General features: G+C 41.9%; 2 protein-coding genes across 4 annotated transcripts in view; one reads left to right on the forward strand and one right to left on the reverse strand.

Annotated features, from left to right (window-relative positions):
- Positions 1-14,855, forward strand: part of LOC102082737 (extracellular matrix protein FRAS1) — a 473,764-nt gene that overhangs the window by 105,785 nt on the left and 353,124 nt on the right. The gene's annotated exons all lie outside the window — the stretch shown is intronic.
- On the reverse strand, positions 1,459-14,655 carry qtrt2 (queuine tRNA-ribosyltransferase accessory subunit 2). Of its 2 annotated transcripts, none has more exons than XM_013268367.3 (8): positions 14,200-14,655; positions 14,051-14,106; positions 12,364-12,440; positions 12,050-12,259; positions 10,939-11,138; positions 8,730-8,899; positions 4,754-4,868; positions 1,459-4,597 (listed from the first exon to the last, which is right to left on the reverse strand). In XM_013268367.3, exons 1-8 carry the CDS (start codon positions 14,415-14,417, stop codon positions 4,345-4,347), a joined length of 1,299 nt encoding a protein of 432 aa, XP_013123821.1. In that variant the 5' UTR covers positions 14,418-14,655; the 3' UTR covers positions 1,459-4,344. The 2 variants fall into 2 exon arrangements, with proteins under 2 accessions (XP_013123821.1, XP_005471922.1); XM_005471865.4 differs by having other exon boundaries at positions 8,748-8,899; positions 14,200-14,654.

The raw sequence follows: 14,855 nt of genomic DNA on the forward strand, positions 1-14,855 counted from the left end.
TGGCAAAAGATGATTAAGCTACATCAGGTTTTGGACAGCGAGTCAGACAACACAGGCTTGTTGTTTTAAGTATTAATAAAGAAAATAGAGAAAATCACCAGCCTTGTTCTTGAAGAACGAACTGGAGCCCTGAACAAATCGAGATAACGGGCTCCTGGGCACTGAAATGTAGGCCACCCACCTCTCTTTACACAGAAGCCAAGCAGAAAAAAAATGTCTTTTTGTAATCATTCTGAATCCCCTTGTGCCTATTTTGCATCTCTTTGTAGTTGTGTTATTGGTCTCTTTGTAGTCATTTTGCATCCCTTTGAAAGTTGTTTGACTTTCCTACAGGAAATATTCAGAGCTTTTTAACTGGTTCAGGTGGCTCCTGGGCATGTGCCCAGTGGGCTTTTTCAGTAATCCACCCATGGCTCAGACAACCAAAGCTCTTTTTTCAAACCAAAGATTTAAGCTCCCATTTCATTACGGACACTGGTTTTTATAAGCGACAAATGCAGTCACTGTCTTCCTTCTGAAAACACTCTAACAACGCAATCCCCCACACATAAGCCCCTCTGCTGGCCATCATTTCAACCACAATAACACCCACCACACCTCACGCCGCTGGCTTTATGAGACGTTGTCATAAAGCCATGTTGTTTCGCAAGAGCAGCTGAGCTCACTCCTTTTTCTTTCTTTTTTTTTAACGCTGTGCTGTCATGACAGCAGATAACAATCCAGCTGCCGTGTGAAGTGTGAGATAAATGCTCTGCCCGGCTCACGCTGCAGCCTTGTCCAGAAGAGCGGAGAGGAAGAAAGATACTTGTAGCGATCAAGCCTGAATGGTTCTCTCCATCTGTGTAATTGGTTGAAATGAGCTATGAGGACCACCTGCTGACTCTGTCATTCAGAGCTCTTTTACATGGAAACTGTGCCCAATGTCAGAGAAAGAGGCACACAGGGAACAAGCATAAGCGTTACCATCAGCCCCGCTCTGTAAAACTCCTCAGAGGAAATTAACTCCTGTGCAGTACGAGATCGATTATATTGTGGTCGGATTATCTTGGCTCTTACTTTATGTAACTAAATATCCACAGCGAATGTTTAAACTGCATTCGACTGAGATAACGGCTATTTAGATAAGTGCAAATTTCAAATTAAAGCCATTGTTATGCAGCTTCTTTGCAGCATAGCCAGTTTAAAACAGCACCAGTCAACATTTAAGATAAGCTGTAATAAATTTCCAGTTATCACCAGACTATACAAACCATTAAAAGTCTCTCTCTTTACTTTTGTGCTGCTAACCGAGCAGGCTGGCTGATAAACATGGCACAGCATTAAGCATCTAAACAGCTGGATAACTTTCCCAAGAGTTGCCGGAAACCAAAACCTCGCTTTAAAGCAACATGCCCAAACACATGCTCATCCCTCAGTGTTTGAATATACAGCACCATATTTTCCACTACGAGACCCACAGTAAGTAAAGTAAAACTTTAATTTATAGCATTTTAAAAACACGACAAAGACAAGGCGAGTAGTTTTCAGCTGCTTATTGAAGAGCTCAGGCTCAGAGGGAGAGAGCTCCAGAGTCTGGGGGGCCCACTGATGCAAAAAGTTCTCACAGCCGGCAGAGCCTGATCACATGACCCCAGAGACCTGCTGGGGATGTATGGATGTAAAAGTTCACTGATGATTGCTGGTGCTCCTCCATGCAGAGACAAAATCAGAATCATACTGCCGATCCTGTAGTTAATAACAAGCCACTGCAACTGAATTACCAACTTTAATATACATATTTACTGCTTCTATAGGAATTAAGAGGGTCAGTAGCAGCCAGGTGTTAATAATTGAGATCATTTTCTTAACTGATCATCAGCAAGTGTGAGCGCCTCTATAAAAGGAGAAGTCTTGGCAGTTTGCTGATCTGGAGTATTCAGACCACTGTGTTTGAGAAAAAAACCCGGGCACCTTGCAGACTCGATCATTAACTCCTCTGCATATCAAAATAATACAGTGTGAGGCTGTCGGTCAGACATCGAAACTGTGGCTGAAACTGGGTCATAGAACAGGACAACGATCCCAAACACAGCACGAATCTACAACAGAATGGCTTAAAAATAAAAGAATAAAAAGTGCTGCAGTCCATACCTCAACCTGACTGAAATGCTGTGGTGAGAAATGAACAAAGCTGTGTGTAAATAAAAGCCTGCAAACCTCAATGAACTGAAGCAACGTTGTAAAAAGAAAAAGAAAAAAAAGAAAAGAAAAAAAAAGAGCGGGCCAAAATTCCTCCACAAAGATTCGGGAAACTGATAAAGTCAAACAGAAAACAATTACCTCAAGTTATTACTGCTAACGGTGCTTCTACCAGCTACTAAATCATGAGGTGTACTTTAGTTCATTCACAGGACTGTAAAAATCCCTATGAACACTTCCATTTTTCACAAGGACGGTATTACTCATTTCTTATGCATATTCTGGAGGACAGAGTGCAGCCTTGTGTGAACCCGTATTAATGTAAATGATATTAAACATGCTCCAAATTCACAAACTGTTCCCACTTTTACACCTTCATTTTCTCCTCTTAACACATTCAAGCTGTTATGTTTAAACTCATCTGCTACGCTCCTATTTATATTCCTATTTATTGTGCTGCTCTCTTATCATTACTGCAATCACTTATGTTCCACTTCTGGAGGTCATAAGCTTAATAAATAAACCAGGGCAAGAAAATGAATGATCGGCTGGGGTCTGGATTCATTAAAGGAAAATTCACTCAACAATCAAAAGTAACAGCCTCAATAGGGCTTAATTAGTGCAGATGAAATCTTGGGTCTGTAATTAGTGCGTATTTACCAAGGGTTGATTTGTTGCGCGGGAGAAAAAAATGCACATTACATAAGAAAACTGCTGTTTTGTTAGCTTCCTTCTACTTCTACTGTGATTGTTTAATGCAAGATATCAATATCTATACAGCAGTTTTCCAGGGAAATGAGGGCAACAGCCATTTAATTCATTTCCTATTTTTACCAACTAATCAGGGGAATTGACTTTACAACCTTCTCTTCAATAGTTTGTCTGCTGCCATCCCATTAAGCCTCAAAATAAACCTAGGCTGAAGGTCATCGCTTGTTTTAGCCTTCACCCATCTTTTCATCTTTTTCAGCCCCTTTTATGTCTTTGGGCCTTTAGCATTTATGCCCACCAACTGACGACGGCAAATCCTTCGGCCTACTCGTTCATAACGCTGGATGCAGTTAAGGTAATCCACAATGTAAATAAAATCCTCATTACTGTTACATAAATCTGTCACAGTCTCCTCTCTGCAAGTCTGCCCCCCCCCAGACGTGTACATGGTCTGGCAGTCAATTACATCCCTTCACCTTCACAAAAAAAAAAGGAAGAAGAAAAGAAAAGCCCCCTCCACCATGGCAGGGGAGGCAGCAGAGCCCCGTATCTTTATCTGATCTTTATCCTCTCTCAGCAGCACGAATGGGGGGAGCTGTCAGTCTAAAACTCCAGCTAGCCAGAGCTCGCCGGTGTCCTCTTTAATGCAAAGCATCATCTCAACATAGACGCTGGTTAGGCAGTAAGGTTGAAAACAACAAGAAGTCAATCTACACACGTTTGAGAGGAGGTATCCAACTGCAACATTATAAATATTCATGAAGCACGTAAACAAAAGGAAAATGTTTGATTAGGACTGATCAGTAAGGTATGAAATGACAAAAACAAAGCCTTCCTGGAATCATATTTTACACATGATCTGTTCACATATAACAGGAGAAACTGTGGCATTTATTCATGTCTCCCCTGTAACAATTGATCACACTCGTTTGGTTCTCCCTCTGGTCTGTGCTTCTATGTCACTGAGTTCAGAGGACATTAGTCATCTGCCGACCTGCAATCAGGCCGCATTAAGGTTTCAAGTCGTCATCAATAGTCCACCACCATCCATCCTCACTATATGTTTTATGCAGGTTCCTTCTGACCTCATATCAAGCGCCTTTTCTCCCCTCAGCCACTGAACCCTGACGCAGTCTCCTGGCTGTCTGCTCAGATCAATAGACTAGCTTAAGCGAGTGGTCCTCCAGATGTGAAACCAGGACACAAACCCAAGGCACAAACATCAAAAAGTTTTCTGTGTGCTCCTTTCTCCTTTTATCTTCTTCTTTAAAGCAAAGAGATGGCAACATATGGAGTGTGTCATTCTCAAGGACAGTTCAGTTCATCGTGTGACCGGACTTGGCAGAACAAGATAGTACTTATGATTGCCTCTGGCCGTGTCACTCCACTGAAGAAGATCTCCCCCCCTTAGTCCCTCAGCTCATTCCCTCTCGCATCTATTGGCTTCCATCCATCTTACTCCTTTCTTTCTGTCTGCAGGCCTCCATCCCCAAGTACTCGTTTCTTGAGTACGTCCAGTTTATCGGTGGCCAACGCTTCTCTTAAGGCCCCGAAGAAGCCGTGATAGTGGGCTGTGTTGTGGATCATGAGTAGAACTCCAGCCAGCAGCTCATTGGTCACCAGCAGGTGGTGCAGGTACGCCCTCTGGTGGTTCTTACAGCAGTAACAGCCACACCCCTCCACCAGGGGCCTAAAGTCGTCTTGATACCTGGGCAGAAGTTCAAACACAGTTTGAGTTTAAGTAGAATTCATGAACAGGCATTATAAATGTAAATTAGGTCTTCAGCAAACACATGAAAGAAAAGAACTTGCAAACACTGCTACTTATAAAACCCACTGGGGTATTACAATAGCTGCTACGAACCTTTTCTCTTTGAGGTTCATCTCAAAGGGTGTCATCTGTGTTTGATCATGACGATTAAGATCGCCATTCTGCTGGCTCTCCCCTGCTGTCTCCTTCTCTTCGTTCAACTCCAGCACTGCCAAAACATACATGCATCGTATAAATCCCAGCACAGATCCCTGGCCAAATGGCATGTCCCATTGCAGTATGACAGCAATAACATGTATCACCGCAGCTAACACTTATACATCCTATTTTTTTTTTCCACTATTTGAATATAACATCCACAGTCAATGCTGAAAATGGCATTGGCTCCAATTGTGGCTGCAGCATGAGTGATTGAAGTCATTAATGCAAAGGGGGGTGGGGGTGTAAGCTAAATACACAGCTGATTCAGGTTGCAAACATTAAGATGCAATGTTTTTATAATATTGGCCATCCAGATGCATACTATCACCTATACTGATATTATCAACAATAGCAAAGCGAGAAGCAGAACTAACAGACAAACTGAGGCATTTATGTGTGTAGCTGCTGATAAACAACAAACACCCAACATACACCTGAGTAGCAGAGGCAGAGCTAGTGCTAACTGAGACAGCCATTACCAAATCATAAAACAAAACCTTTATTGGCAACCTGCACAATCTACAGTACTCAGTCTTCCAAGGACCCAGACTTTCTTTTATTTTTTAAATGGTCTTTAGCAATAGTCCTTTCTGAGGGTCTTTCAGGGTTTTTCTTTGGGCATTAGTGAAGTGATTCCCAAAGACTTATTAACTGAAACCTCAAATCTCAGTATGCTGTGTGGTGTCTCCTTCAAAAATTGCCTCATCAGAAATGTCTCAGTGGCAGAGTGGCTATCAAGAAGCCATCATTAAGGAAGGGAAACATGGAGAAAAGACTGAGGTGTGCCAAATTACACAAGAGTTAGACTGAAAATCAGTGACCACAGGACTTATGGAGTGATGAATCCAAATTTGTCATCAATATATATGTATGGAGGAGCTCAGGAGACAATATTGAGTGTCTACATTCATCTGTGAAACACGTTTCAGGCTCCGTCATGGTTTACGACTGTATTTCAACCATTGCTGTTGGGGCTCTTGTCAAAATTGCTGGAAATATGAAAGCTGAAAAGTACCATCAGATTTAAATCCGCCATGGAATACCGTCTGGAAAAGGTAGATAGGAAAACTCACAATGCAATACTATCAGTTGTGCTCTTTATGATCCATTTCCATCCATTCAGTTTATTTCACGTCTCAATAAATATTTCCATCCATTTCACATTTTCCAAACAAAACATAAAAAATGAGGGGCAGCTCATGACTTCCACACAGCACTGCAGCTTCATAGGCTTTGAATAGTAACTCTTGTTGAAGAAGAGCAGTTTTAGTAAGAGGGCTGTTGTGTAAAGGAGGACCAGATCTCTAGCCAGAAACAGACAAAAGATACGAGGAAGACTGGAGGGTTTGCTGGAGAAGAAGAAGAAAAACAGTGATCCATAGCAATGTCTATTATTAAAGACAGAGATTAAACGGTAAGAGAAGAGCATAATGGGTTTAGTGGAACCCAAAAGAGGTGATGCAGAGAGCAACAAAGTGCATAAACAAAGCAGAAAACGGAAATTATCATGGTGTCTGTGTGGAGCTTAAAAGGGGAGGTGATAAGCTTCAGAATAAAACTGGATGGAATGAAGCTTGACCAAAGCTAATAAAACATCAAGAAGCGAGAAGTAACTTTCACTGGAGATTAAATTTTGCACAAAGGAAAAAAGCAGCAACAACACAAACTGGATCTAAGAAGAAAGAGACTGGAGTTCGAAGGCTATCATTGTCACAGCCCTTCATAAAACCATAAGAGAGGAAACTCAGAACTGCATCTCACACTTGATGTTTAGCAAATTAAAGGCTGCGTGTAAAAGACATCTGAAATGTGTACTCTCATCTTTTTGAACTAATGAGCCGGGTCAATAAGTTCATCTTTACAAACATTTAAAATATGATCTAAAGTTAGTTTAAGCACTCCAAGTCAGAGGCAGCAGCGACGTCATTACCGCCAATCTGATAAGCTGCGCTAGTTAGCTTTTACAAGGAACAGCTTAGAGCCAAACAAATTTAGCTGCAATTAGCAGACACACTCTGTTTTCTACTTGTTAGTGCGCACGCTGTTTTTACCTCAAATTACACATTTCTACAGCGTGATCGTTTTCATATGCTAAAATCCCCTTAGCTTTGTCTCGGATAAGCAGTTACCCTGCTTTAAAGTCGCAGAAATAGCAGTGAGGACACACAAAAAAAGATTGAAGGGGCTTCTAAAAATAGAGAAAGAAACAGTGTGACAGATGAATACTTTAAGAGGGTGAGAAGGGAGGAACGGGTGAATTAGCATATGCTCTGACACGTCTAAAAGAACCTTAACTGGGAAGTGAGGGTGTTGACATACCTCCCACGGGGCTTTGTAATTGGCTGAATGGTGAATTAGAATTTTTCTAAGGGTCTGACACCTTCACTGAACTCCATTATGCTCCATGTGCAGAATCGATTAATGCTGTCTGGCACTGCATAGCGCCAGATCCCAAACTTCCCTCTGTCAGATGAGTTTAATACAACTTCTTACTAGGGTGCAAGGAGGGCCAAGGCTCCTGTAGATTTTCACTGGGGATAGCAATCAGGATGGCTGTAGCTCTGCTATAAGTTTGATACCATTTCACCCACCATGAACTGCATTTCTGCTTGCAAGTGATTTTGTGCTTCTACAATACACACAAACACAAACAAAAGCACAAGTTACAACCCATCACACGCACATCAGATGTCAATGATCACACGTAACACTTAATTTCTATTCATTACGTGAAAACCGTCCCCAGCAGCTGTCAGCCTCGTTTCTCACCAAATTAAAACTAGATAACGGCATCGCTGTGAGATGAAAGCCCTTCATCCGTTTGTTTAAGAACCAGGAACATTAACTCCATACGCTTTTTAAACTCACCATCAAAGGCTCCTCCTATGGAAATTAACAAATCTGCTAGAGCATATTTAATCATCACTTCTGTTTTATCAGTTAACTCAGACTCTGTGCCATTTAAGACATCAAAGTAGCGTCTGTTCCCCTTTCTAAAAAATTAACACTAATACTTTTTCATACACGAAATCTCACTATATTTATATCCCTTTAATCTTTTCACACTGCTCTGGTCATACCTCTTTAATCCACTATTCTGTTTATCACTCGTGTGTATTCAGGGTTCATTATAATCCGAATATCCAAACAAATTACACAGTGACAGGTCAGTTTCCTCGAGGCACACACTCCAAGCTGTGGAAAGGAAATGTGAGCGTTTTCCATCTTTTCGAGGGTAATTTCTTTCATCGCACTTGGAGCACGACAGCTTTAGCCGAAAGGTCACTTGCTTTTAACCAGAGCAGAACTGCAAAAATAAACGCAGCCAAATTGAAAGATGCCTAATTTTAGCCTTCTCCCCTCATTTCCTTTTTGCCCTTTGAATATGAAATTAAATCTCTGCGCTCTCTGATTCAAATGCTGCATATCAGAATGACTATTTCGGTTGCTCGCTAATAAGCTCCAGAAAGAATCATTTTCAGGAAAAATGTGGGAGCTGCAGAGTATGAAACAATGCATTTATAATAAAGTTTGATGTCCATTAAATAGAAACGCTAAAGCAGCAGAAAATTAACAAGCTTCATCTATACCTCCTGATATGTTACAGCATCAAAGTGGATGCTGGAGTATAAGTGAAAGGCAAAACTATGGAATTATTAAAAATAAAATAAGATGTTTTATTCATGGAGTTCGGTCCTGAGGGGCTGCATGCATGAAACATAAAGAGCTTATAGATTTATATGTGTGCACAAAAACTACCAATGAAGTGAACTTTCTTTTCACTTCAGTTTAGTTTAGTTTTATTGGCTGATGAATGTGAGGAGGTCTAAAAGTGCTAACTACGCCTCAGCACAGCTCTTCACCACACCTGCAGGGGGCGCTCTACCTGCGCGCTCTGGGTCCGTGGAAATGTCGAAGCCGAAAGAGAGAGCGCAGCCTCGCTCCGTCGCCAGGAAGGGGAAAATACTTTCGAACAGGTCCACGCCGGCCTCGACGCACGCCAGCACCTCATCAGGTCGTCCCACACCGTGCAGGAGTCTGAGAGTCACACACACACACAGAGCAAAAATCAATAGCCTGAACACTCAATAAATTAAACATTGATGCAAAATGTCAACAACATATTACTGGCAGACAAAAGCCTTTCGCAAACACCAGCAGCACGCTTCTTCTCTGGAGTGTTGGTTGGCTGGTTGGTGCTTTCCCCATTTCCCGGGCTCCTCCTGACTCTCTGCCTTCAGGCATCAAGGTCAAGGCAAATTTAGCATTCGATAATGACTCCTCTCCACTTTCTGGTAGGAAGTTGTTTCTCTAACAGCCAGAAAAAACAGCAGGGACGCTGCCCTATGGTGTTCCAGATGAGCCTGTTAACAAGCCAACTTAGGGAAGCTCCTGATCACAGACCTCTCATTTCTGATTACAGTAGCTCTCTGTGTAGCTCCACTCTTTAAGCCACGAGCAGAGCTCCTCCATCGCCTCCCAGAGAGGTGGACTCATGTGACATGATCTCCAGAGAGAAAACTCCAGAAGGATTATTCAGTGTGGAGAACCAACACCTTTAAGAGAAAGTCTGCCCCCCTGAAGTCTCTAAAGGGACTGTAGTCTGCCAGTTTGGACTTATTGAAGAATAACTTTTAAAGGTGGAATAACACTTTAGCAGAATAAATATTCTATATGTCAAAAGCCATGTTTTAAGCTGCATGGAAGGATGTGTCTGAGACAAATGATTATTTGTCCAAAGTGATCTAAATTAATTATCCAACAGTACAAAACGTACATTGCATTTAGGAACAAATCTTCAACTGAGGTAACAATAAACTCCTTATCAAAATAGCTGCTAATGAGTTTTTAACCTTTTCCCCTTTAATTCAATTAATGATGTACCTAATAAAGTGGCAGTGACTGTGTATCATGCTCTTAGAATTGTAAAAGGAAATGTGGACGTGGATTTTCCAACCTAAAAAATACTTTTCTACTTTTTCCTTTTTGAATTTGCACATTTTTTCTTATAAGAGTGACCCAAAAAAAACTGTCTCAGCAAAGAATGAGAGAAATGTAATAAAGAGCAGCGCAATGGATGAAAATTAATGACACCAGTACTTTAAGGTCGAGCTGAGATAATGAGTGCTTGAAGATTGTGGAGGGGGTGGGGGCGAGGCATAGCTGCTGGGTTTTCACTTATAATTAATCAAGCAGGACAATTAATTGATTTTGCAGAATACATCAAATGTGGCTTCTCAGCCTCTGAATTATAACGTCTTTACACATTAATTGCTACATTTATCAGAAATGAATGAGCAGCTAATCGATCTGTCAGTTAAATAAGGCTTAATGTGTTCCACTGTGACAAAAACGTGGATTGCCTCTTCAAGACGTTCACAAATAAAATCAGTACAGTCGGTTGTTGTTGTCCATTTCCACTCTTCTATTTAGTTTCATCATGGCTGAACAAACAGTTCAATTAATAGATGAAAGAAATGAGGGGAAAAAATTAATGAGAATAATTTTTTTCAAAAAAATGAACAGAAAGTTCAAAATATCTGCTGCCATGACGTCTGAATATATCCTCCTGAACTGGAACAGCTGTAAATGGACATTTTAACATTTTTATTTTCTGATGTTTTAACCAAATAATTAATTGAGTAATCTGCACATTAAACTGTTGCCAGTGGAAATCCTAAATTAAATATTTGACCGAGTAAACATGACTATTCAGTGGTAATGGGCATTTTTAAGCTTTTAGCAGAGTGCATTTTTCAGTAGTAATGAAAACAATTATTGATGCTGAAAATAATGACTAGTTGTTGCCCTGCAGTGAGATTCTGTGTAGACACAAAGCTTCAAAAGCCAGATCTCCAACTGCTAGATAAACGCACAGCGTGGGATAAATTGTCCTGGTGGCACAAAATGAAAAACAGCAGCAGAGAGGGCGCTGCTCGTTTGTTTAGCCCCACTATTGCTCTTTCTGTTTGGTCCTGGCTGACTGTGTTCGCTGAATGCTTTTCAATTAAATGATGGGAAAAACTGTTTGAGCTGTAATCAATTCACAAAGGTCACGTAGCCACGAGAAGGCAAACCTGGGTTTGTCCTCAGGCAGCTCCTTGATCATAGCAGTGATGAGCTGGGTCCTCAGAGTTTGGTCCATGGAGCCCGTCTGGAGGCCGTCCAGGCAGAATCCTGCCACGGGCCTCTTGGCGGTCTCTCTGGCAGAGCGTACTCTCTCTTCCAGGATGTCGCCTCCCTCCACCACACCAAACACCTCCACACCCTCCAACTCCTAGAAATGACAGACAGCGAGGGGATTAGAAACTGCCAAAACACTCCAAAATGACAAAAGAAAGAAGGAGCTAAGAGATCAAAATCTAGATTTTCATGGGCACACACGGTCCTTGACAAGATTTGCAGCTGCAAAAATAAATAAATTAAAGGCTTTAATCTTGCCAGAGCCCATCTGCAAGTTTGTACATTCAAGGCACGAATTTGACTGCAAGTCACGAGGAGGTAAGACAGTCCCTGTAGCACCCATGTCATGAATTACCTGCAGAATGCTGTCAGTCCTCTCTGCTTAATCTGAATCTAAACTCTCAGTTTATTGTCTCAAGGAACATTTGGTTTGCGTTCAGGTGAGGAAACAGCTTATAAATTTACAAGCAATTAGCAAAGACTTACAGAACATATATAAGCATAGAAAAAAAACACTAATATTTGCAAAAGGAAGAAAAGCAATAGCCTGCTTCGTACAAGGGAAGCTGTATATGTCCTAGGGCTAGAGCAGAACGGTTTAAAAAAAAAAATAAATCTATTATCCACTGAAGCGTAAAAGAGCAAAGATGTCATATGCACGAGTCATGACAGTTCCCCCGCACCTCTTCCTATTAATCCTTTTTACTCAGTCCACCCTCTCATGGAATGAGCCACTCTTTGACTGCAATTAAAAGAAAGCAAAGCAGACTATTCTATTAGTCATGCTTGATGCTGCACCATCACACACCTGCTGATAGTGTAGATACCCACTGATAATGAATTCATCCTAATCTCACTGAGCTTCCAGCTGTAGTACAGATGCACAGCAGCCCCTGTCACAACTGCACTAACGTCAATCTTTGTCTTGTGTGTCTGTGCGATGCATGACTCACTCGCAAATGCAAGCGTGCTCAGCGGCTGCTAAAGTGTGTGTGTAGTGTATACCTTTGATTTTTGGTGCACCAGCAAACACTCGTCCAAATGAGCGAGAGTCCGATCCACCGACTTTCTGACCCGTTTGCGAGAGGCGCTGTTCTGCCAGGTCTCTCCGTCGTACATGCTCTGGTACCAGTCTGGCTGTACGGTCTTCTGAAGAGCCATGAACTTGGCCACCGTTAGTTCTATCCGCCCACCGCTGCCCCACACTGACACCGTCTAATAACAAAGCAAAAATATATGAAAAACCCATTTCACCTGTGATCACACCCAGCAGTAAAGTCACCAGGGCCTTTAGTTTACCACAGCATGAGCAATGTCACCTTGGTGGTGGTGTAACCCGTCGGGCTGGGCGTGGCAGGGTCGTGAAGGGAGCAGTAGAGGACAGTATCATGAAGACCTGAAACCAGACGTAACTGCATCACTCACAGAGAACACAGCAGCAAAGGGGTTAAGAGGGTCGAGCGTGAAGCCAGGTGACAGAGCGAGGCGCTTCGACTCTGCATGTTAATGTGACGACTGAGAGAGGAATGAGCCGTGTCCTTATCAGCAAACCCAGCCGCTGCAGAGGATCAGAAGGTGAGAAAACAAAACTGTCTAATAGCAGCAAAGGCTATTCAATCACTGCTTCTCCCTTCAGGGGCTTCAGAGGCAGAGGCAGTAGTAATCAATGATAGTTTATTCCAAGCGATGATACCGTGGTTACATGTCTAATTTTCTTAAAGTGGCTGCCTGAGGCTGGGTGAAGCCCAGGCCATGTCCACAGCAACACATTTTTGCTTTAAAATCCACAGCTTCTTCATTTACACCTACCCATCCCACCACTCTGGCATTTTAGCTTCCCTAAACGGGAGACTAAATAATTTTCAATGTATTAAAATAAAAATGCAGTTGCCATTTTTTTAAAGGTTTATATGGTTGGCAAGCATGGCACATTCACCAAAATACTGCACGTTTGTTTTCATTACTGTACTTCTAGAGGAGCTCAGACTGCGTTTATCCACACATGTCTAAATGAATGTGTTTATTATGAAGGGGGAAGCGTTACCCCCCCAAGTTTTCTAGCCACACCCATTATCAATTGAGAAATCACTTAAATAGGACCTGTATGAGAAAGTGGAGTAAAGCAAAAGAAAATACCCAAAATCATGCCATGATCCAAGAAAACTCAGGAACAAATAAAAAAATTTTTTTTATTGCAATCTATCAGTCTGGAAAAGGTTATCAAGCCATTTCTAAAGCTGTTGGACTCCAGCAAACCACAGTGCGAGACATTATCCACAAATGCTGAAAACATGGAACAGTGGTGAACCTTCCCAGAAGTGGCCGGCCGACCAAAATTAACTCAAGAGTGCAGCGACGGGGCTGCTTTGCTGCCTCAGGACCTGGAAGACTTGCTGTGGTAAACAGAACCAGGAATTCTGCCGCCTACCAAAACATCCTGAAGGAGAATGTCTGGCTATCTGTTCATGACCTCAAGCTAATCATGACCTCTCTTCTCTATATGGATTTTTTTTCTTTTGTTAACGTGTAATATGCCACCCTGGAGCTGCTCCAATCACAAATCCACTACTCTACACCCACAGGCACAGTAGTCTTCTGTGCTGTTAAATGTGTAACTGGTCAGATGTGCTAAATTAATTTATCGTGCCATAAATCTACTAAGAAACAACAATAATAATAGAGATAAATGGAAAAAGTCTGAATATCAGCTCCAATAATCAGATCGGCTGATAATCAGTCAACCCCTCTGCAACACTTCATAATCTCCATTTAGGTAAAAAAAAAAAGAAAGAAAAGAAATGATGATAGATTACCTATTAATCAATACTGAATACATATGAATACATTGGATAAGCTCTGGGTGTCATCGTAATTTATGCGTAATCAACGCTGTCTTGCTTGAACTCCTGTCGTCCTCTTCTTCTTCTGCTCTCATTACTCTCTGTAAGATAAACATGCTCAAAGGAAAGAGAGAAAGAGGGAATTCTGAAAAATGTAAATTTGTACCTGCGAATTTTCTGAATCCATCCTTAAACTCCTCCAGCACCTCCTGATGCTCAGCTCTAGAAGGAGAATGGTTGAGATGTGGGTTAGATTTGAAAAATAAAAGGAGATCACTGTGCTTGCTATGGCATTTCCATAATGAGACAGCTTACATGTGGGACAAAGTGATCTGAGTGACAGAGGGGAGGCTGATCAGCGTGTGCAGCGTGTCCTGAGTGAGGTGAGGAACGGTGCCAAAGTGTGTGTACAGCAGACACCCCGGGATCTCCAGTGAATGCTGCCCCGTCCTGCCCAGTCCCTTCAGGACACCCAGCCGACTTCTTCCCTGAACCACACGGGACAGCTCCAGTTGCATCCTGCTCCCAGCCATAGCAAAAACTCCAGTCGAAGCGCTAAAAGGACTCTCTCCAACAACTAGTACAAGTGTTACTGGTTTTGACTTAGCCACGTAGCTAGCTAGCCTTCCCACTCACACGTATTTGGAATATTTACCGCTCTAAGTCCGACACTTGGATAAAACCTACACACTCACAGGGATGATTGTTTACGTGAGAAACGCTGAAAATCAAATAGCTCACCAACAAAACCTCATGGGGTGACAGGAACTACAAGTCGCAGAAATATGTCGTCATCAGCGGCGAAGGCGCCGCAGAAAAAACAGTTCGGGTTATCTCAAGAACCTTTTTTTTCTTCTCAAAACATACAATTGTGGCGTTATAGATGGCACTCCATGTAGGAAAAGCTCTTTAAATTATAATTATATTTTAATAATTGAATTAAACATTCTAATAAATAAATATTTTACATT

Source organism: Oreochromis niloticus, linkage group LG9 (assembly GCF_001858045.2).
Source record: "Oreochromis niloticus isolate F11D_XX linkage group LG9, O_niloticus_UMD_NMBU, whole genome shotgun sequence".
Lineage (NCBI taxonomy): Eukaryota > Metazoa > Chordata > Actinopteri > Cichliformes > Cichlidae > Oreochromis > Oreochromis niloticus.

Coding starts and splice junctions, on each gene's coding strand:
- qtrt2 (XM_013268367.3), bottom strand. CDS start 14,417: ATGGCTGGGAGCAGGATGCAACTGGAGCTGTCCCGTGTGGTTCAGGGA. Junction 12,441..14,050: donor TGGATTCAGAAAATTCGCAG/GTACAAATTTAC, acceptor GTCTGGTTTCAG/GTCTTCATGATACTGTCCTC. Junction 4,598..4,753: donor ATGAACCTCAAAGAGAAAAG/GTTCGTAGCAGC, acceptor ACTTCTGCCCAG/GTATCAAGACGACTTTAGGC.